This window comes from Bos javanicus, chromosome 19 (assembly GCF_032452875.1).
Source record: "Bos javanicus breed banteng chromosome 19, ARS-OSU_banteng_1.0, whole genome shotgun sequence".
In the NCBI taxonomy this organism is placed as follows: Eukaryota; Metazoa; Chordata; class Mammalia; order Artiodactyla; family Bovidae; genus Bos; species Bos javanicus.
The window spans coordinates 53,032,422-53,054,744 of NC_083886.1; the positions used below are offsets into that span (position 1 = coordinate 53,032,422).

The 22,323-nt window shown below is 59.6% G+C and overlaps 1 protein-coding gene across 3 annotated transcripts in view; it reads left to right on the forward strand.

Moving 5' to 3' along the window:
- The first annotated feature begins 1,013 nt into the window (after positions 1-1,013).
- The window catches only part of AATK (apoptosis associated tyrosine kinase), a 39,583-nt gene continuing 18,273 nt past the window's right edge, over positions 1,014-22,323 (forward strand). The window contains exon 1 of one of the 3 annotated variants that reach the window (XM_061392610.1): positions 1,014-1,208. In XM_061392610.1, the coding sequence (XP_061248594.1) occupies positions 1,154-1,208 (55 nt within the window). In that variant the 5' untranslated portion in view covers positions 1,014-1,153. Of the gene's footprint in view, positions 1,209-6,767; positions 6,887-12,304; positions 12,391-22,323 lie in introns of those variants that run through there. The other 2 variants (XM_061392612.1, XM_061392611.1) reach the window with 2 other exon arrangements.

Below are 22,323 nucleotides of genomic sequence, written 5' to 3' on the forward strand. Positions count from 1 at the left end.
CTCAAATCCCAGCTACACTGTAACTCTCTCCGCTCCCAGGGCGTGGGGAGGGGCCGGTCCCCAACCCCCTGGGCTCTCAGCCCGCCGGCCCTCCCGCAGCCGCCGCAGCCGCGCAAGATGGCGCGGCAGGGCGCGCGGCCGGCGGGGAGGGGACTGTTCCTCGGTGCCCGGCGCCGCCGCGCCCGCCCTAAACGCCCGGCGCTGTTCCCTCCCGGGCGGGGGCGGCGGCTCCTTCTCCACGGTTGTCGCAGAGTGGCACAGGCGCGGGCGGTTTGTGCAAAAATAGCACCCCCACCTCCCACCCTGCCGGCGCGGGCGCCGCCCAGAGGGCGCGGGGCAGGACCGGAGCTGCCTCGGAAACCGGCGTGTGCAGGCCGCATGCCAGCCCCCGACCCACGCGTGCCGGGGCCCGCGCCTCCCGGCCACCCCGCGCGCGCTTTCGTATTGCTCCTGCGTGCCACCGTGCCCACCCCCGCGCGCGCAGCCGTGCCCCCGCCTTCCCGCTCCTCCTCCCCACGCCTCTGTGCCCACCCCCGCGCTTCCAGGTGGCCCCCTCCCGAGTCTCCGTCCCGCCCCCACTCCCCCCGCACCTTTCGCCTCCACGGACCCCTTCCCCATTATCCGTGCCCCCGAGCCTTTGGGTCTCCCATCCCGCGTCACTGAGCCCCCCTCAGGCTTCAGTATACCCTCCCCGCGTTTCTGTGCACCTTCCGCCTCCCAGCGCCCCCCAGCCTCCGTGCCACCCCTGCGTCTCCGGATTTCCCATTCTGCATCTGTGTCCCCCCGGTGCCTTTGTCCCCCCCGCATTTCCATGCCCCCTCAGCCTTCGGGTCCCCCCTGCGCGCGTCTCCGTGCCCCCCCAGCCCGATAGGGAACCCCCCCCCCGCCGCCCCGACCCCGCGCGCGCGCTCCCGCCGGTGTTTTCGGACTGCACCGGCCGGGGGAGGCGCCTCGTCTGTCGCCGCCGCCCGCACCCGCACCCGCACCCCGCCGGCCCCGCGGCTGCGGCTGTGGGTGCTGAGCGGGCGCCGCGGCCAAGGCGCGCTCGCACCTGCGGCGGCCGCTCGGGTGATGGCGCGGTGCGGGCCTCGGGCGTCCTGAGCTGAACGCAGCGCCAGTCGGGGGATGCCAAGCCGCGCTGCTGGCTCTGGCCATGTCGTCGTCCTTCTTCAACCCCAGCTTCGCCTTCAGCTCGCACTTCGATCCTGGTGAGTCCCCTGGCCGCGCCCCTTGCCAGCCCTCTGCCCGCTGCGGCTGCCCCTAACCTGCCTAACTGCGGACATTGATGCTTCCTGAGCCGCTGGTTTTCTATTTTGCATGAAAATTAACCCTTTCCTCTCTCTGAGAGGAGCTGCAGACAGAACTGCTTTCCCTCAGGAACCCCTGGAGGCCCGGAGGTGGGCAGGCCTAGGGGTTGGCACCTGCTTGTGGCCTCCAGCAGCCGGGGTGGGCAGTGGGGGCACTGCCTGTCCCCGTGGAAGCTTCAATCTCGCGTATCTGGGGCAGGAGGGCCCGTGTTGGGCCAGGTGTCCAGGGGAGGAGGTAGCCAGGACTAAGGGCTCCAGGGAGGGGTGAGAGTGTTGCTGCCCCAGGCCCATGGACCCCTTTGCTGGGACTAGCGTGGCAGGCTCCTCCCTAGGCTGGGAGTGCGTTCTGGAGAGCCCTGCCAGGCCACCCAGCCGCCTGCATGGGGAGCTGGGAGCCGTAGTCGACCCACGGAGCACAGTCTCAGAAGAGATGGGCCTCAGTGGATGCCCAGGCCCTCGGGACAGGGATGAGGCTGAGGTGGCGCTGTCAAAGCTGGCTGCAGGGGACATGGGGCCAGGGCTCTTCCCCCCCTTCCCCCAGGCTGGCGGCCCTGGCAGCCTGTTTACCCATGGCTGCCTGACCTCCTGGCAGCAGTGGGCCGCCATGGTGGGCAGTGGGGCCGGGGGCAGCTGAAGGCCTGCCTCGGTCGCCAGAAGGTGGTAGACTTTCTTCCCTCGGCCTTCATAGGCCCCACCACCTGCCCCTCCTTGGCCCTAGTGGGAGATAAGCCCCTGCCCTGGAACTGTGGCCTAAGGGCCCAGAGTCCCACCCACTTGTCACTGGGGCTCTGGCACAGGCTAATCCAGCCAAAACAAAGCCGGATGAGCACATGACGGGCTCTCCTGGGTCTCCCTCCCTGGAGTAGGGCCCAGTTTGTGCAGTGATGCACAGGGTCCCCTGGGTCCGGCCCCATCTGAAGGCATTTGCTCTTGGGGGAGGGGAGCAGACGGCAGGTTTCTCTACTGGACTGAGGATGTGGGTGTCCCTGGCTCAGAAATAACTTCCCAAGGCGACTCCCAGAGCTTGAAGAACATGGAGTCCCGGTGGATGGCCCCGAACCTGGCAGTGGCAGCCCTGGTGGACTCTGAGGGCGGGGGTTGGAGGTGGGGGTGGAGGTGGCCCTCCTGAGCAGTCAGTCCCAGGCCCAGACAGCCTTTTGGGACAGGTATACAGGTGGCTCCGGGCCAGTGTTCCAGGCAGCGTGGGTCCAGCCTTGGAACCATAGGCAGGGTGGGGGTGTGTGTGCCAGGACTGACCCAGGGATGGGGGACACCCTCCCCCACGCCCTGCCTCTTGCACTCTTTGTAGGGCCCAGACCTGCCCTGCGTGGGTTCAGTACCCTCTCCCCCACCAAACACACACTCGGGTGTGTCCCAGCACGAGACCCTTCCCCCATCTTAGAGAAACAACTAGGCTTGTTCCTTTTGCAAATGTTTCTGTTAACAGCTGTGATCAGTGTAATTATAATGTGTCAGTTTAAGGACTTAGCAGGGGAAAAAGTTGTCAGGAGGAAAGGGGAGGTCTGCTCTTTTCAGGTGGAATGGAGGGGAGAGCCCTGCCCCACTGTGGGAGGGGCCCCCTGGATGGTAGAGGTGCGTGCCTGCCGGGGTGCAAAACTCCAGGGCTCCATGCTGGCCCCCATGTGGGCATTGGGAAGGAGGAGAGGTGGGGTCCTCTGCCCTCCCGCTAAATGCCTAGCATTCAGAGCCCAGCTTCCACCCCTTGGAGTCCCCCTGCTTACCCTTGCCTTCTCGAGTCTCAGTTTTCTCATCTGTAAAAGGGGATAGCAGCGCCTACACCAGGCTCGGTTAGGGGTTAAGCACCCGATGAAAACCTGACCCTCCATGAACATTGGCTGCTCTTTTGGAGGGGGTGGTGTATGGAGACAAGGCCACAGTGGCATGTGGCTTTCCTCTGTCCCCAAAGTGGGGAGAGATGGTTTTTTTTGAGGTTGACTCCTGTCTAAATGGGGACCCTGCTTGGGATCCACCAAACTCAGAGGGCAGGGGACAGTCATGTTTGTGGCTATCTCAGAGTTTGTTTCTGCAGTCCATCTGGGGTGGACAGAGGGACCCGGCCTGGGCTGAGGGTCCTCAGAGTGTCTCCAGGCCAGGTTTGTTGCCTACTGACAGCTCTGTGTCCGTCATGGATGCTCTGGTAGTTCTCCATGGAGGTGGTGACAACGGTGGCAGTTATGTAGAGAGTGAAGGGGGCTGAGTTTGAGGCTCTGGCTCTCGGCACGTACTTGATTGCAGTATGGGTGCTGGGGGACCTTATTTAAACTCAGCTCCTGCCTGGGCCACCATCACCTATAAGAGATGGTCAGGGCAGGCCACTGGAGGGGGCCAGGCCTGAGCATGTTCTTCTGGGACCACAGGCTGGCACAGGCGGGCATCTGGAAGGGCTGCCTCTTCTGGAGTTCAGCTCTTCCCATGATGTGGATGACTTTGGGGGATTTCTGGGCAGTCACAGACCTCTGACCTCAGTGCTGTGTGGCCTTGGGCCAGTCACTCAACCTCTCTGAGACTCAGCTCCACATAGGTGAAACCTCACTCTGAGGAGACTGGGTGGGTGGGATATGGAAGCCAAGAACTGAGGGGTGAGGAGGGTGTCATGTGGGAGCCAGGAGCACCTGGGCGGAGCTGGTGGGGGAGGTGTGGCCTTGAGGGGGCGGGGCTTGCCTCTCACTGGCGCTCTCTGAGGCAGAGGGCCACCCTTTTTTCTCACCTTCTCAAGCCCTGGGGGGACCGGGTGCAGCCCAGGCCCTCAGCAGGTGCCTGGCAGGCTCAGGCCTCAGTCAGAGCTCTGCAGCCCAGGGCTGGAGCTGTCTGAAGACCCCTGGGGCAAGTAGTGGACCAACCCCTCCCTGATCCTATGGCCCTCTCTGTGCCTCTGGTTCTTAATCTGGAACATTAATCTGGTTCATTAATCTGGAGGTGGGCATTACTGTGGTGCCTCCCCCAGAGGGTAACTGGAGTGCTGGGTGCAGGCCAGTCCCCAGGCAGCGCCCTTCAAGGCTGACCTTGGGCCAGGGGTCACTGTGGACCATTTGGGGGGACTTGGAGTTTGAGGAAACTCATGGAAGCCAGGGCATCCCCCAGCCTCTTGGTCACGTCCTGCTGCCTGCCCACATTCTTGCCCTGAGCCTGGCTCTGCCGGGAGCACTCTCCACTGGCATTAATGCGTGTGCTGCGCTGGCTCAGGGCTGGGCAGGCTCGGGCTTTGGGGTGAAGGCATTGCTGGGGGACAGGGCGCAGGGAGGGCGTTCTGGCCAGGCATGGTTTGACCTGCATGGGGACGGGTACACTCGGGGACTTGAGTGTTGAGAAGGACCCCAGGAATGAATTCTTGCGGCCCTGGGGGTCCCGCTCCATGGTTGATGGCCATGCACTCATGGTAATTCTTGAAATTGGTGGCCCACTGTTCACTGCCTGCTGCCAGTGGGCTTGGCTGAAGGTAGATGCTCCCAGACGGGCTTGGCCCAGTGCGGGGAGGGCATTAAGAGCCAACACTTTGACGTGTGTCACGGCCCCTCCCCATGCCCGAGAAAGGCTGGCCCCAGGGTGGAAGCTGCAGCTATTGGGCTGAGTCTGGGGGCGTAGGCCAGCTCAGGGCAGGAGGAAGGTTGCAGTATCCCCAGGGCAATTTCTTTGTATTCTGGAACATTCTCTAGGAAGCCAGACTATGCCTTTCTCTCAGAGGGGCTGTTTCTCCCCCACGCATTCCTGTGCAGCTTTATACACGCAGGTGCTCAGGCTCACACATGCGAACACACACGAATGCTCGCAGATGCCTTCATGTGTGTGTATGATGCACAGAGCCTAGGCCAGGCTGTGGTCTCTTGGGGGCAGGCAGTCAAGGGCTTGGCTTGGCGGGGGAACCCGATCCACCCTTACCTTTGGCCCTCAGCCTCATCTCTGCTCTAACGTCAGTTGATGGACTGAGCCACCGGGTCCTGGTGGCCTGAGGCTTGGGGAGCCTGGAGCCATCCCTCCCGGTGGCTGGACCTAAAGGACTCTCTGCTGTCACCCGGTCACCTCTTTCCAGGGTGGGCTGAGCCTTGACCCCTCCACCTGCCGTCACTGTCCTTGAGCATGTCTGCTGGTTCTCCATCCTCCTAATGCCCTACCTCCCCTAGGTGGGGGCGCCTGGGTGGAATGCGTGTCGCTTCAGTTGTGTTCAACTCTGCAACCCTATAGCCTGTCAGGCTCCTCTGTCCATGGGATTCTTTCTCCAGACAAGAATACTGGACTGCGTTGCCATGCCCTCTTCCAGGAGATCTTTGTGACCCAGGGATCGAACCCACGTCTCTTATGTTTCCTGCACTGGCAGGCAGGTTTTTTACTGCTAGTGGCCACCTGGGAAGTCCCTGGGTGGAATAGTATTCCCTTAGATTCATGCCCACCTGGAGTCTCAGGATGGGACCTTGTTTGTAAATAGGGCATTTGGAGCTGTCGTAAGTTAAGATGAAGCCACCCTGGCTTCATCGCTTAGTCGTGTCCAACTCTTTGCGACCATGGACTGTAGCCCACCAGGCTCCTCTGTCCATGGGATTCTCCAGGCAAGAATACTCAAGGGAGTTGCCATGCCCTCCTCCAGGGGATCTTGCCAACCCAGGTCTCCTGCATTACAGGTGGATTCTTTACCATCTGAGCCACCAGGGAAGCCCCTCATCCCGGGTCTCCAGCACTGCAGGCAGACGCTTTACCGTCTGAGCCACCAGGGAAGCCCCTCATCCTGGCTTAGGGAAGCCTAAATCTATGGCTGGGGTCCTTCCAAGAGAGCTGGGGGAGACTCGGGAGAGACGAGGATGTCCTGTGCCCTGTGATGATGGAGGCAAAGTGGGCTGATGCATCCACAAGTCAAGGAAGGCCTGAAGCTTGGAGAGGTGGGAAGGGTCGTGCCCTGGAGCCTCTGGAGGGAGCGTGGCCCTCACGTGGGATGTCCGGCCTCCGAGCATCAGACGGTCCTGTGCACTGAGACCCCAGTCTATGGCACATTTTGACAGCAGCCCCAGGGCACTCCTGCAGGGCGGCTCTGAGCCCCACGGGGCCTGGGCCGGGGCCGAGCCTGCCTCTGCCTTCATGCCAGCCTCCGTCTCCTCTGTGTAAACTGGGCCAGCCCTGCCCACCTGGAGGCGTCTTTGGAGGCAAGCGAGGGAACACGTGTGTAAGCGCCTCTGAACACGCGCGTTCACTGGACCGCGGTGATGGGAGGCAGCCTCGGCCTGGACCAGCGCGCCCTCCTCTGGGCACCTTGGGCCTCGCTCTCCAGCCTCTGGTTGCCTCTCGTAGAGGAACCAGCACCAGCAGGACAGGCGGCCGTGGCCTCCCCGCCCCCGGCAGAGGAAGCCGGCAGAGGAAATGAGGGCAGCGGACGCCGGGCCGGAGCCAGCTCCCAAGCGGCCTGTCTGGCGTGTCGCGGTAGGCAGTGTCCACGCCGGGTCCCTGCCTTCCTCCACCAGGGTCAAGCTGGGGGGCCGGGGCCAGGTGCCCCAGGCTCGGGGAAGGTCTACGAAGGGTGACTCTGGGGTTAGTCCAGCAGTCGGAGCCACGCGGGAGCAGCCACCCAGAGCTGGGTATGTGGGGGTTTCTGAAGGCCTGTGGGCTCCCCCACAGCCAGCCCGGGGCTTGGGGGGCAGTGAGCAGATGGGGGCTTGTACTCGAGAGGCCCCCCAGTCCCTGCTCCGGCTCTGCCAGAGGAAGCGGTGGGACAGGAATGAACGTGGCCAGGGCAGGGGGCAGTGCTGGGCGGCCCGGGGGGCACTTGTTGTGGGGTGTTTAAGGAGAGGTGGCAGGGTGCTGGCCAGCATCTGAAGGCTGGGGCAGAGTCGCCTCTCATGGTGGGATGTGGCCGGGCCTGGCCTTGCTCACTCCTGGTGAAGTGCACTGGTGCCTTCTCGTCCTGCTGGGAGGGGGAGTGGGCACGTGGGCCAGCTGGCCATGGGTGGCCAGGGATACAGCCTGCCTGTTCTGGGAGCCAGGGCAGGGGTAGGGGACCTGAGCCCCAGACCCGGGCTCTGCGGAGGTCACCGCATGCTGAGGCTGGCGTGGGAGATGGGCAGCCGTATGACGTTTCAGATGCCGTCAGGCACCATGGAGGGTCTTTGTATGGATGGGGCTCATGTTCTGCTCCTGCTGTTGTAAAATTCTGAATGGTTTCACAGTGGGCCTTCAGGTTCTGATGGGTTTGGTTTCCCAGGTGGCGGCGCTAGTGGTAAAGAACTCACCTGCCAATGCAGCAGACATAAAGATATGGGTTCAATCCCTGGGTCGGGAAGATCCCCTGGAGGAGGGCATGGGAACCCATTCCAGTATTCTTACCTGGGGAATCCCATGGACAGAGGAGCCTGGCGGACTACAGTCCATGGGGTCAAGAGAGTTGGACATGACTGATCGACTTAGCATGCATGCATGCTGCAGATTGTGCAGCTGGTCCTCCTACTTGGGGACACCTGTCCAGTCTTAGGGTTCAGTTGGGAGGGCCCTGGGCAGGTGATCACTAGTAGGGGGCCCTGGTGCCTGTGTCATAAGCTGGTTCCCGTCGGTGGGAAGCTGCTGTGATCCCAGGCCGTTGGTTTGGCTCCGCTAGCTGTGAGGCCCACCCAGATGTCCTGGGACCACCCTGGGAAGAAGGAATTCCACTGTGAGGGGATGCCACACACACAGGACGTACATACGAATGCATTTCACTGGTCCTGCTGGTCCTCACCCCCGAGGTCGCTCCCTGCTGATGGTGAAATGCCAGGCTCTCGGCCCAGCCATCAACGGACACAGCCTTCTAGGATGCCCAGCTCTGGGCATCCTAGCACCGTCTCTTCCTGTCTGTCCAGGCTTTATTGAGATATGATTCCTGTACCGTATGATTCACCCACTTCCAGTGTGCTTTTCACTGTACACACAGGCACGTGCGGCCATGACCACGGTTCAGAACACTTCTGACCCCTTCGTGAAAGTCCCACACCCACTAGCTGCCCCTTGTCTGCTCCCCATCTCTGGAGGTCACCCATCTGGACATTTCCTACCCGCGGGCGTGCAGCTCAGGGTCGTCTGTGTCTCTCTCCAAGTGCTGTCTGGTTCTATGGTGGAAATGAGGGGAGTGGGCCTGGATCTGGGGGTGGCTTTCATGGAAGCTGAAGGTGGGGCCACCCCACGCAGACCCCTGCCCAGCACTCAGCCTCTCGGCCCTGTCCCCTGAGCCTTCTAGGAGCGCCACTGGGCAGCCTGACTCACCTTTTCCCCCAGCCTGACTCACACTCAAGGAGACGCCTCGAGTGCCCTTCTGGGGGCTTGTTGGCCGTTTGGAGTCATCGTCTGGGATTGCCCGTGGGAGCCAGGCCTGCCCGACTGTGGGTGGCATTTATATGCTCTGGAGCCAAGCCCTTGGTCAGAGATGGGCGTTGGGATGGCATCTCCATGTCTTCACCATCTCGCTGGTCTGGGGCCCTAGTAGCTGCAGGGTGTGTAGGCGCCGCTGGCGTGAGTCTCTCCCGACCCCATGCTCAGTGGCATCAGATTGGTGGCTTGAGAGGGGCTGTGGTGGGAGAATTTGCACCCCAGGAGCCTGCAAAGTCTCCATGTTGGAAATCCCCTTCTGTATCTTTTTTCCAGAAAGCTGGTTGTTAAGCATTACGAGAAAATCAGGGGTGTGGGCCAGTTTTTTTTTTTTTTAATATTTATTTATTTGGCCGGGTCTTAGTTGCAGCATGTGGAATCTTTCATTGTGGCAATGCTAACTCTGAGTTGTGGCATGTGGGATCTGACGGGAGATCGAACCTGGGACCCCTGCACTGGGAGCACAGAGTCTTAGCCACTGGACCAGCAGGGAAGTCCCTAGGCTAGCTTGTTAACCCCAGGAAGCCGCCTGGAATCGTTTTGACAGGAGGCAGGCATCCCCAAGAGGCAGTTTCTGGCCCCTGGGGATGAATGACTTAGAGGGATGGTCCTGCTTCCTCTTGGGGCCACTCAGCCTGTAGGGAGCCCCTGGGTAGGGCCTGCTTGGGCGCGCAGGGCCAGGGCCTGAATAGTCCTGCTCACGGCTGAGGCCACACCTAGCCTGGGTTCTGCCCTGCCGTCCTGCTTCCCCAGCTCACCTCACACTACTTTCTGCCCCGCAGTGGGGTCCAGGCAGAAACTTGGAAGCCAGGATGGCAGGAAGTTCTGGGCTTGGGCTGCCTACCCCTCCCTGAGCTGCTGGTGGTGGAGTGGGAGCCAGCACATCAGAGTCTGGTTTATTTTTCCTTCTCATGACGGGTGGTCCCGCAAGTCCTCTCTGAGACTCACTGTGGCTGTGGTGTGTTCCTGTGATGTCTCCTGGGTCTGGGGATGTGCCAGATCTGAGCCTCGCTGCCTCCAGCTTCTGCCCAGCTGCTCCCTGGACGCTCCCCTGCCCAGGCTTGTGAGAGGGACTCCTTTGTCTGACTCTGGACCCTCAGGGTGACCCCATGCCCCGCAGGTGTCAGGGTAGGGTCCCCAAGTGAGCAGGATGGGCAGGTCTCACCCTCCCAGGGGGTTGTCCTCAGGCCCCTGCAGGGTTGTGGAGGGACCAGTGGGGAAATAGTTGGTGGCAGTGGCCCTGGGAACAGAGAGACAGGGACGTAGGGGGCACTATGTAGGTGGGAGTGGGTGAGCATGTGTGTAAACGTGTGAGTGTATGTGCACATACGTGTGCGTGAGTGTGAGGACGTGGGGGCGTATGTGTGTGTGTCCTCTCTCTGGGGGGAGGCCCAGGCCCTGGCTCTCCTCTGCCCCTGGGGGGTGAGACCCCTTGGGCTCCCTCTTAGGCTCTGGGTGATGCTGTAGCTTCTGACCCCACTGGATGGCAGGAGCAGGGCTGACACCTGCCATGCCGACCATCCAGCCACCTAAGCTAAGGGTCTGAGGTTCAGGGCTGAGGAAGGAGCCCTCCTGTGTGGGCAGCTGCCGTGACCCACGTGACCCGTGGCTGCCGCGGGGTGGTGCCTCCCAGCCGCTTTTTCTCGTGTCCGTGGACTTTGCTGGGTCTGGATCCCTCAGTTCAGGTTGATTCTTAAGCCGGCAGAGCAGCTGCGTCCACTTAGCTGCCGGACACCTGAGTTCCCTTCCCTGGAGGAAGCAGTGCCCCCTGCCTTCCGGCCCTCCTCTCAGTCCTTGGGGTGTGAGACCATCTGGATTACCTGCCCCTCCCCTCTGTCCTTGCAGCAGTGGCATCCACACCTGTCTCTGTACATTAGGCCATCCAGACTGGGTGGTGAGGGGGTCTGGAAGGTTCTGGGGTAGGGGCAGGGGGGCACAACTTCCCCACCCAGGTGCCTCTTGGGCCCCTCTCACCTGCTGGGGATGGAGTTGGGGCAGCTGTGGAGGTCGGGGAGCTGCACCCCTGCTCAGAGCCATATCCTGAGATGGGGTGGGTGAGCCTGGGGGGTGTCTATCAGCTGGGACTGGGGGCTGTCCATGACTGTCCCCAACGCAATGCCAGCTCTTGGGGTGTGGGCCTCCTGCAGATGCACCTTCATCCAGGGAGGCCCCCAAGGAGGCGGGGATGCTGGGGCCCAGCGACCAGCGCGTCTGAGCTGTCAGGGCTCTGAGTTCAGTCGCCAGCGTCCTTGCGTTTCTCCACCTGCCCCCAGACATCTGGGGGAAAGAGGAGCAAGGACACAGATGGGTTGGGCCTGGGAGCTGCCTCGGAGGCTCCACACAAGTGCAGTGACCTGCTTCCCTTCCTCTTCTGGGCAGAGGGCCGCCGCGTCCCCATCTGAGGATTCTGTTCCTCTTGGGAGGAACATCCATGGCTGGGCCCTTGGCCAAACCTTTGCCAAGAAACTGCCCCATGGGGCCGCTGTTGCTGGATCCGCCTTCCGGATGGCTTGTAGGGTATGGACACCCCTCCTGCTGGCCCCTGTCCTGGAAGCCCTAGACTCTTGCTACTTGCCTCAGCTGAGGTCGGGAGGTGGGGGTACCAGGGACAGTTGATGGGCTCCTGGCGGTCTGGGCAGGCCGAGCTCCTCCCCTCCCGCTGTCTGATTGCCGCAGCCTCGTAACTCAGAGACGCCTGCCTGGTTGCACAGCTCCTTCCTGTACAAGATCCTGTTTGCATCACCGGGCTTAGGGGGCAGGGGCATTGGGTCAGCATGTCACCCAGGTTACGCTGGGGACGCCTGCTGGTGACGCTGAGGTGAGCCCCCATCGGCTGCACCTGCACCAGGCAGGGAGGCTGGGGCACTGGAAATAGTGGGATGCGTGGATGTCTTGCTGAAGCCAGGCTTACCGTCTGGGCTCGGTGGAAAGGAGCTCTGGGGGGAGCAGTGACTCATCTAGGGGCACATTGGGGGTACCCACCCTTGGGGGCCATCAGGGTTGGCACACCCCTGGCTTGGTCTCTACAGGTGTCAGACTAATTAACTTTTTTAATTGAGGTGAAATTCACGTGACATTCATATGCACACGTGCTAAGTGGCTTTGTTCATGTCCGACTCTTTGTGATCCTACGGACTGTAACCCACCAGGCTCCCCTTTCCATGGGATTCTCCAGGCAAAAATACTGGAGTGGGTTGCCATTTCCTTCTCCAGGGAGTCTTCCTGACCCAAGGATCGAACCCGTGTCTCTTAAATCTCCTACATTGGCAGGTGGGTTTGTAACTAGCGCCACCTGGGAAGCCCTAAATTCATATGACATGAAATGAACCACTTTGTAGGCTATGGTTCAGTGTTAGTACATTCACGGGGCTGTGCAGCTTCCACCTCTATTTCCAGAGCCTTCCACCACCCCAAAAAGAAGCCCTGTGCCACTCCAGTGCCCCCAGCCCCTGCCCACTGGACTTGCTTGTCCTGAACACATGGTGCCATGGAGGAGCTGTAGAAATCACCCACGGCTCCTGCATCAGCCGTGCTGGGGCCCCTCTTTTCTCACATCCTCACCAACGCTGGTTATTTTCTGCTTTAAATATCATGGCCGTCCTAGTGGCTCAGATGGCTCACTTATTTTTCAGAGTGGTGGCCTGGCCCCTCCCAGCAGACGAAGACCGAGGTACTGGGCTAACTGGAAATGCTTCCTGAGTGCGTGTGTCTTAGGCTCCCAGGGATGTTGAGATCGAGCCAGGCCGAGGTAGAGCGAGGGTGAAGGAGCAGCGGGGGGATGGCCACCAAAGGGCAGGCGGGCAGGTAGAGGGCTCGGTGAGGACTTGGGTGGTGCTTTTGGAAGATGGCTTCAGTCCTGGATGAAGAATAGCCTGGAAGCCACAGAGCCCCAAGGAGTTTGGGCCGGGTCGGGCTGTGGGTTGGAACTCAGTGGCCTCAGCGGGGCTGGACTTGGGCAGTGGACAAGAGGGATCCAGAGGCAGCTGGGGTATCCCACTTGGGGAAGGGATGGGAGGGACCCAGGGAGTGGGTTTGCCTTGAGGTGGACGTGGATTCTATGCTGTGTTTGGTTTGAGATGCTCCAGGACACCCAAGGGAAGGGCCAGGGCCAGGTGGTCATTGGGGTCTGGGACCCCAGAGGAAACCAGGGACCAGGGTAGGAGGTGGGGGAGTTGGGGAGTTGGCCCTGATGGGGTCAGGGAAGGGGTGTAGGCCCAGCCTGGGCCTACTTGGGGAGGAGGAGGAGCGGGTCCAGCCAAAAACAGTGAAGGGAGTGGCTGAGAAGGTAGAGGGTGTGGGGGCTATCCCAGGACCCAGAACACAGCCCAACCTGCTGTCCTTCCTGCACTCTGGCCTCGAGATGCGGCCACAAACAGAGACCCTTCGAGTGGGTCCACTGACCTCAGGATGGCTGGAATCTCTGATCCTTCTCTTGGCTGATCAAGGCCACCTCCACCTTCCACGTCTGTGTCCCTGGGGAAAGCTTGCTTACCTCCAGCCAGGGAGGCTCCTCTGGGTGGAGGTTGAGTGTGGAAGTGGGGGGCAGAAAGGGACCTGTGGAGACCCAGGACCCTGGGACATCAGAACAAGGTCTAGGCTCTAGTCTGTGTATGCTGAGGCCATGGGGGTCTTTAAAGATGGGAGTGATGGGGATAGGCGTGGGTGATAATTAAATAAAATTATACACATCTGATTCTAGACATAGTACATGCTTATTGTAGAAAATCTGAAAACTGCAGACGAGACGGTATTAACCACCCAGAATTCTACCACCCAAGACAACAGCCACTGTTCACATTTTGAATTATTTTCTTCTAGGTTTTTTTTTTTTTTTACATGGTTGTGATCAGGATTTATAAACAATTCTATGTCCTGCCTCTTGTTTTCAGCTTTACTGAGGTATAATAGAAACAGATTAAACTGCACATGTTTAAAGTATGGGATTTGATGGATTTTGGTGTACAGATATGTCAAAACTCATGAAATATATTTATTTGGGAGACCCCATGAACCCTTGCTGCTGCTACTGCTGCTATGTCGCTTCAGTCGTGTCCGACTCTGTGTGACCCCATAGATGGCAGCCCACCAGGCTCCCCCGTCCCTGGGATTCTCCAGGCAAGAACACTGGAGTGGGTCATGAACCCTTGACCCTATAGTCAAATAACAAGCATTTGCTTTGAGGCCAACTGTTTCCTTGTGTATCCTCCCCTTTAAAAAAAAATATTTATTTACTTATTTAGGCTGCGTTGGGTCTTAGTTACGTCATGTGAGATCCTCTATTGCAGCTCCCTGGGCGTGTGGGATCTTTCTTCCCTGATGAGGGATCAAACCCACCTCCCCTGCATTGCAAGGCAGATTCTTAACCCTGGATCACCAGGGAAATTCCCTTCCTTTTTAAAAATTAGCACCAAGTTGTTATTTCCTTGTTTATTTAAAACATTGCCTTAAATTTACTCTCTATGGCTTCTTTTGCAGATGTACCATTGTTTTTATTGAATCCTTCTTTTATTGTGGCTATTTAGGCTGTCTTTTACTCTTATAAACACCACTGCAAGGAACATCTCTGTGAGATGTGATTCCTGCCTGCGTCATTAACATGCTCCTTCCTTTGTTTTTATTCTGGATTTGTGTGCCATCCGGGCTGCTCTCTTGTTTGAATTCCCAGCCTGGGAATTACTTGGCCTGGGAGTTGGCAGGTCTCCCAAGGCCTTCTCGCACGTCTCCAAGTTGCTTTCTAAAGGCTGCTCTGACTTACATCCACCAGGGCGTCTGGGTAGCTAGCTGGTCCTGGTGTGCGGGCTTTGGCCAGACACCAACTTCTAAGAACTCCTGTGGTCGGGAAGCCGATATCCGGTGTGATTTCATTTCTTTGATTATGGATGAGGCTGCACGTTTTCTTGGGGACTGGACAAACTGTATTTCCTTGTTTGTGGCCGACTGTGTATAGTTTGCTTGTGTATGTTTTGAGATCTTAAAGTATTTTTATATTTTGTTGATTGTGTTCCCCCCAAAAGTAGCAACATCAGTCTTTGACAAATTTTCCGTCAATCATTCTTCCTGGTTTGTTGTTTGCCTTTAATTTGGAGCTCTATGGGGCTTCCCTGATAGGAAAGAATCCGCCTGCAATTCAGGAGACCCTGGTTTGATTCCTGGGTCTGGAAGATCTGATAAAGAAGGGATAGGCTACCCACCTCAGTATTCTCGGGCTTCCCTTGCGGTTCAGCTGATAAAGAATCCGCCCGCAATGTGGGAGACATGTGTTCAATCCCTGGGTTGGGGAAGATCCCCTGCAGAAGGGAAAGGCCACCCATTCCAGTATTCTGGCCTGGAGAATTCCATGGGCTGTATAGTCCATGGGGTCGCAAGGAGTCAGACACGACTGAGCCACTTTCGCTTATGGAACATACATTTTTATGTGGCCAAACCAGTTGATCTTTCATGATGCCTTCCATTGCTTTCAGCTTAAAAATCCCTCTCCATGAAGAAGGCTGATATTTACCTACTTTTTCTCAGATGCTATAATTTGACTCACTGATGTCGTATCTGAAGTTATTCTGGAGTGTGGTCTGAGACGAGACAGCTGATTTCCCTGGCCCGCTCCTCAAGCCACGGGGCCAGGTGTTCTGTGCAGGTGGGGCTGGGCCTGGCTCTGGGCTGTGATTCTGTTCCTCACCTGTTGGCCCATCTCCGCCGCAGAACCATGTGGTTTCAATGATTGTAGCTTTTAGGCATGTTAAGACCTAGAAAGGCAAGATGCCTCTCTCGGCACATTTTCTAGCTTCTCTCTCCTGTTCAGAGCTTCGTCTGTTACAAGGCTGTGGATCTCGTTGATGGGCGCCTGGGAGGGGATGAGGGAAGTGGGGTGACCCAGGTCATGTGGCAGAGTCCTCTCATGGACTCCACTCATCTGACTTTACTCCTACTCATGGGCAGTGCAAGTCACTCTTTTTTTTTTTTTTTTAACTATTTTTAAAAAAACATTTATTTTTTAAAATTTTGACCGTGCCTGCAGCTTTGGGATCTTTGTTCCCTGGCCAAGGATTGGAACCCAAGTCCCCACCCCTGGACTGCCAGGGAATTCCCACAAGTTACTTCTTTTACCAGAAGCCCGGCCTGGCCCCTGGTTCTGGAGCGGCACCATACCCGACAAATGCTCTGTTCCCATCTTCCTGCCAGCCCCCCAGAGCCCTCCCTGGAGACAGACTAAGGCCAGGACCAGAGAACGCCTGCACTCAGGGCTGTTCACCAGAGGTGTGCTGATGGCCATCTGCTCAGGGGAGCACCCCTCCTGTACCGCTTGCAGGGCCAGGCCCCCCAAAACAGAAGCCCCTTGATGAAGGGCCCTGAGACCTCCAGTGTGGGCCGTGGGAGGATCTGCTTTCTGCTAGGTGTCCTCCCAAGGGACTCCCAGGTCCTGGCCCTGCAGCCCCACCCCAGAGTAAACCAGGCTCCCTCCTTCCTCCCCTTCCACGTGCATCCACTGAGGGCCAAGGGTGGGTGTGATTCGCACCCAGTCCTGGACCCCAAACCCCACTCCTGCCCCTTACTTACCTGCCCTCCCAGCAGGATTGGACTGGTCCTGGAGAGGGCCTGTCACATGGCAGGTGTTACTGTCATGTACCTGGGGGACAGGGCAGGGGCAGTGTCCCAGAGGCAACACCAGGCAGGTCTTATGGGGGGCTGTGGGATGTCCAGGAGGCAAAGAGGGCCTGGGGACACAAGACCCTAGTCCTCGGGGGTCTCCAGGCCCACCTGTCTCCCCTGGGTTCCCTACCCCAGTTGCAGGCCCTTGAGCTGATCTGGGGGGCAGCAGAGAAGATGCAGGAGGGGGGAATCCTCAAAGGAATGTGTTGAAATTAAAAACAGAGCAGGAACAGCAGAAAGGGGGACTGGGGAGGGAAAGGAGGGGTGGAGGCCCATTGGTGGACCCAGGGTCCCTGCTCTGGGAGATGTGCCTGGCTGCAGCTGCATGGGGGGCTGTCACCCTGAAACAGGCTGTAGTCAGACTCCTACGTGTGCCTGGCTGAGTGGTGGTGGGGCGGGGCCAGAGAAGGGTAGTTCTGGGGGGAAGCTGGGTGGTGGGAGTGAGATCGGACTCAGGAGGCCTTGGGGGGGTCCTCTCTGAGACCCCGTTTGCTCATCATAAACTGGGAAGTGGCCCTTCCTAGCAGGGAAGACATCCCTGGGAGACTGTCGGGACACCCCGTAAGCGTGAGTCACTATTCCTAAACGTGGCCGTGCAGTTTTGCAGAATATGGTGCTTCCTTGGAAATGGCTGGGCGGCGCCTGGCAGTGCTCAGGCCTCCAGCTGGCGACGAGGGCAGGGTCCCGTCTGAGTTGCAGAGGCTGATGGAAGCCATGGGCCTGCTGGGTCTACAGGGAGTTTGCTGTCTGTGGTGCTTCTGCAGTGGGTGGAATTATTATTTTTAAAAGGGATAATGAAACAGGGTTCACGGCTATCAGTCCTCTACCCCGGAGGGCAAGGCTGAGGCAGGATCTCAGCCCAAGGGGTGGCCAGGGACATGGGGCAGTTCAGGTCCGCTTGCTGCTCTGGCTTGGACGCTGGGTGTGTTTGTGGGTGTTGTAGGGGGCTGGTGGGTGTCAGAAGTGAGCTGGTGAGCATTTGCCAACCCCCCAGGGTGTGAATGCTCCCTCCCAACTACCCTAGGCAGGAATATGGGATAGGCGCCTCGTGGCTCCACATGCACCAGCTTTGTTGTGATCGTTAACGGGTGTTTGTATTGCAGGATGGGGCTTTCACAACCTGTGTTTCACATGAGGGAGCTGGACTCTCAGTCCCTTCCCACGTGAATTTATCTGATTAAGTAGAGCCTTAATCACAACAGAAAGGAGCTGCTCTTACTCCCAGAAACATGGTGGGGAGGTGGACTGGCAGCTGCGCTCAGGGGAGCCCTTGCCCCAGAGACCCCCGGCCCCTGTGAGGTTTCCTTCCAGAATCCCCGCCCAGCACCTGCCTCTTCCAGCCCTACAGGCTGCAGTGGCCCCTCCAGGGGTTTGGGCCCAGGGTTTGCCCTGTGCTCTCAGCCACCCACAAGCGCTGCTTCTCCCTGTGATGTCACCACCCTGTTCCCAGTGCCCTGGCTCCTGCTCCAAGTTCCGCCCGCAGAGCGGACAGGGGTCCCGGCTGGCGGCCCCAGGTTCCTGTCTGTAGCTTCCTCACCCTGGCTTCTTTGTTTGGGTGAAGGCAGGCAGGCTGTGTGTCTGTCTGGTGACCTTAGATGCAAGTGCCCTGGAGGGGAAAGGGACTGCTTCATGCGAGTGAGCCCTACAACGGTGGAGGGGTGTGTGCAGACACCCACGGCCGCTTGGCAGGAACCTAGCCCGTGGGGTTGACTTGCCACCCAGCCTCCTCCTGGTGAAGGGCTTCTCTGGCCACCTGTCCCTGCTTAAAGCAGCTCAGATTGAGGCCTCCTGCCCTGCCCAGAGTGGCTCTGATGGGGACCACCTGCCCCTGCTTAAAGCGGCTCAGATTGAGGCCACCTGCCCCTGCCCAGGGTGGCTCAGATGAAGGAAGCTTGCAGAGCAGCTCCGGTGTCCACCGGCCGCTGGAGATTGGGGAGGAGGCTCCAGGGACTGAGTGGGGCACGTGGTGAGTGAGCGGACCCGGGAGACCCTGGAAGGCAGGGTCCAGGGTTCAGGAGGCAGGCATGAGCCGAAGCAGTGAGAGCCTCACCCCACTCCATGGGGGCCACACTCCATGAGTGTCCTGGCCCTGCCTTGGTGGCGCTGAGGCTTGGACACAGCCAGGAGGAGGTCTGCAAAGCCCCAGGGTAGACCTGGACAGTGAAATGGACCCTAAGAGAGAACTTTCCAGCACTCAGCCATCCTGCTGTCCTGCCAGCCTTGCCCTGTGTGTGCTGAGCGAGCCCTCCCCCATCCCAGCTGGACGGAGATTGGGGAAGTGGGGCCTGAACGGGCTCTGGGATCCGGGTGCCTGTGGGGGCTACATTTCCTGCCTGGAGGTGGGCAGGTGCAGGGGTGGGGGGCTCACTGAATGGGGTACAACCAACGTCTCAGGCTGCAGGGCCACCCCTGACCACTCCCAGCTGATCTCGGTGGTCTGAACTTCACCTGGGTCTGCGGGTTTTTTTTTTTTTTTTTAATTTAATTTAAAAAATTTTTGGCCGCGCCGGGTCTTCATTGCTGTTTGTGGGGTTTCTCTAGTCGCGATGAGTGGAGGCTACGCTTCGTTGAGGTGCCTGGGCTTCTCACTGCGCTGGCTTCTCTTGTTTCAGAGCACGGGCTCTAGACACGCGGGCTTCAGTAGCTGCGACACGTGGACTCGAGTGTGAGTGCAGGGGCTCGGCTGCTCTGTGGCTGAGGGATCGAATCCATGTCCCTGGCACTGGCAGGCTGAGTCTCAACCACTGGGCTCCCAGGAAGGTCCTGTCTGCAGGTTATTTTTATAATCTTGGCGGGCCCTCTGGGCAGGGGTGTGCCCTCTGCTCAGCCAGCATTGTGCTTTTCAGCCTACCCTTCAACCCGTGCCTGGAGCTGGACTGATGTGGAGGAGGGCAGGGGTCACTCTACTGCACGCTCGGGGTCGGGTGGCTCCATTTCCAGACGAGGAAGCTGAGGCTCCGGGCCCCACAGCTGGTGAGGGGCAGGGCTTCCAGCCCAGGGAAGCCCTGCTGCGCCGACCGCTGTCCTGCCTGTCCCAGCCCAGCCTGGGGAGGGTGAGCAAGTGGCCTCTTCCCACCACAACCCGGAGCCCCCTCATACTGGTACAAGGTCATGAGGGTATACAGGCACGCCAGGTGCCCCTCTCTGGTGGGGAGGACCACAGCTCTGGGCCCCACAGGGCTGAGTGCCCCAGAAGACAGGCTTCTCAGGGAGCTGGTCTTCCTCTGCCTAGCAGGTCCCCTGTCACCCCTGGCCCTGACCGCCCCCTTCCTGGAGCTGCACTGGGTACCCCAGCCTGCGGGCCCTGACCATGAGCTGCCCTGGGAGCCAGCGCCCTCTGAGGCGGCGCCTGTCCACGCACGGCCACTGTGTCTGTGGGGCTGGGCTGCAGCTGTGGGTGCCAGGAGGGTCTGGCCTTGACTTCTGCTTTGGGGGTAGGGTCTTGGGTCAGGGATGGGACCGCTGGTGATGGTGCTGCAGAGGTGGGTCCTGTGATGGTGAACAGGACCCGTGGAGGCCTGGGGAAGCCCCGAGTGGGGCCCAGGCACAGCCAGCCAGCGGGGCAGCACCTTAGGGAACTCCTGTAACACGGGATGTTAGCTGCGGCCGTGTGCCAGGATGCTGGTGGGTCCCAAATACAGCATGCCCAAGCTTGGACCCCTGAGCGGCATGCATCCCGCTATGTCAGTCCCCCCCAACCAAGCAGAGCATTTGTTTCCCACATCCAGGGGCCTACCCCGGCCACCTGGAGGGAGCCTGGCACCTGACACCCAGCCTTGCAGCCCCCAGCCCCACTCCTGGAGCCCCTCATGGTCACAGAAGGGGGTGGGCGCGGTGATGTGTGTGCTGGGCTTCGCACCCACATCCAGGGCCTGGCATTCCAATCCTTGCTCACCTGCCCAGTGTCTTCAGAAAGGCTCTCCCTGCTGAACCCTTGGACATAAAACAGCCAGAGAGTGCCACCTGGTGGGCAGCAAGGACTCCACCAGCTGATGCCTCACTGCCAAGGGTCCCCTGTGCCACCGTGGTCAAAGCTCAGGTGAGGGAACCAGGACCCAGCTGGCCTGCCCTCCCGCTGGCTGTGTAGTCGTCCCCCAGGCCAAGGTAGGGCGGCAGGCGTCTGGGCTTGGGGTCTGGTTGGAAGTGGGCCTTCTGTGCTGGGCTCGAGTGGGGTTAATAGTCACACTAGGGTGAGTGGCGCACAGTAGGGCAAAGGGCTCAGAGTCGGGAGCAAAGCTGTGGCTGGACACTCGCTGCTGCAGAGCTGGATGACTTGAGGTTTGTTCAAATGGGTTTTTCCTTCTTGAAACAAACAACAAAGCCGTTTGCTGCAATTTGTCTTCCTGGGCCCCCGCGGTGTCGTGCTGGTGATGACATGATCTTTCTGCTGTGTGAGCGGCCTGGCACTGGGGGGATGGATGCGGGGTCATGCTGGAAGTCTCCCTCAGTGGACGGAGCAAGGAAGGACGTGTGTGCAGGTGCACAAGCACAGACACACGTCCGTACCTACCCGTGCACCCTAGGTGTGCCGGGTGTTCGTGACCCCGGACTCCACCACCCGCGGCGGGCACCTCGGGCTCTTCCTGCTCCCCGTCCTGTCTGGCTGCAGGGTGTTGCTTATCTGCTCCGTGGAACGAGTCCCCGCCTGCAGCTGCTCTGCCCCCTCCTCGGCCCCCACTGCCCCAGCATCAGCCTGACGGGCCGCGGTGCCCTTTATGGCCCTGGCCCCCTTCCCTTCCCGCTGTCCGTCAGCACAGGCTTTTGGTATTTCCAGTCCTGGGTGTCTGCCTGGCCCTTGACACAGAGAGCGTTCCTGGCAGTCACCCCTCTCGCTGAGGTTGTCACAAGAATGAAATGAGGTGCTGACCCCTCTTGCCCTCTGGGAAGAGGTGGGTCATGAACAAGACCCCACACGGGTCTCGCTGGCTGTTAGTGGGTGTCCATCCTGAGGGTACATGTGAGGCCTTCCCTATAGGTGTCTTTAGTGGGTGGTGGAGGGACAGTGAGCTGGAGTCAGGAATGGGCCCACTGAGGCCCTCAAGGACCATTCCTATCAGCATTTGGATGTGTCCACAGTTTCTCCAAGTCTCAGTTTTCTTACCTCTAAAGTGGCCTGATGATATCTCCTGAGAAGACTTAGGGCCCTGGAAGAAAGGGTGTGTGTGTGCACGCATGTAGTACCTGTAGTGTGTTCTTGCTGTGTTGACACAACAGACCTTGGTCTGTTTCACAGGTTCATGGCCAGCAGGGCCTGGGCTGTAGGCGCCTGCCTGTGGGCATGGAGAAAGGCTCTGGAAGTTGAGCCGGAGGTGGTGAGGGCGCTGGCGGCTCCCTCCTGGGGGTGGCCGGGGCGCAGGACTTGAGTGAGTGAAGCCTACGTGTGGGAAGGGGTTGAGTGGCCCCTCTGTGTGGCCTTGGGGTCTCGGGGGTGACCCTGGAGGGGACAGGTCTGCCTGCTGCCCAGGGGCTGTTGGAACCCTCCTTCTCCCCCAGGATCATCCCCTCATGCTGGAGGGCAGGGCACGAGCTGCCTGGGGACTAAGAGCAGTCTCCTAGCTTCCACGGGCCTCATGACCTTATGTGCAAAGTGGCTCTGAGGGTACCACTCCCGTCACCTTCTGCAGTCTCGGGGGCAGGGTTTTGACTGTTCCAGCATTGGCAGGGATCCAGAAACTGGCTTGTTTTATAGATTTGAAAGTTCAAGTCCGCAGCCTCTCAGAGCCACTCCTGGCTCTGCCCATCTGTTTGGTCTCCCCATCCCTGCAGGTCCACTTTCAGGGGCGTGGGCATTGGGTGGTGGGGGAGGCCCACCTGCCACCCTCCTTCTGCTGCTGAGTCTGGAATATCATGCTGAATATCCCCTACCCTCAGCCTAGTTTTGTGACCAGGGCCTGCAGAGGGATTGTGGGGACCCACAGGAAGGCTGCACCCCGGTACTAGCACCATCAAGGAGACTGAGGGTGGAGGCTAAGGCTGGCCACCTGAGGTTGCCTGGTGCCTGCTGCCTCCTTCCAGGCCCTGGGACCAGCCAGGCTAG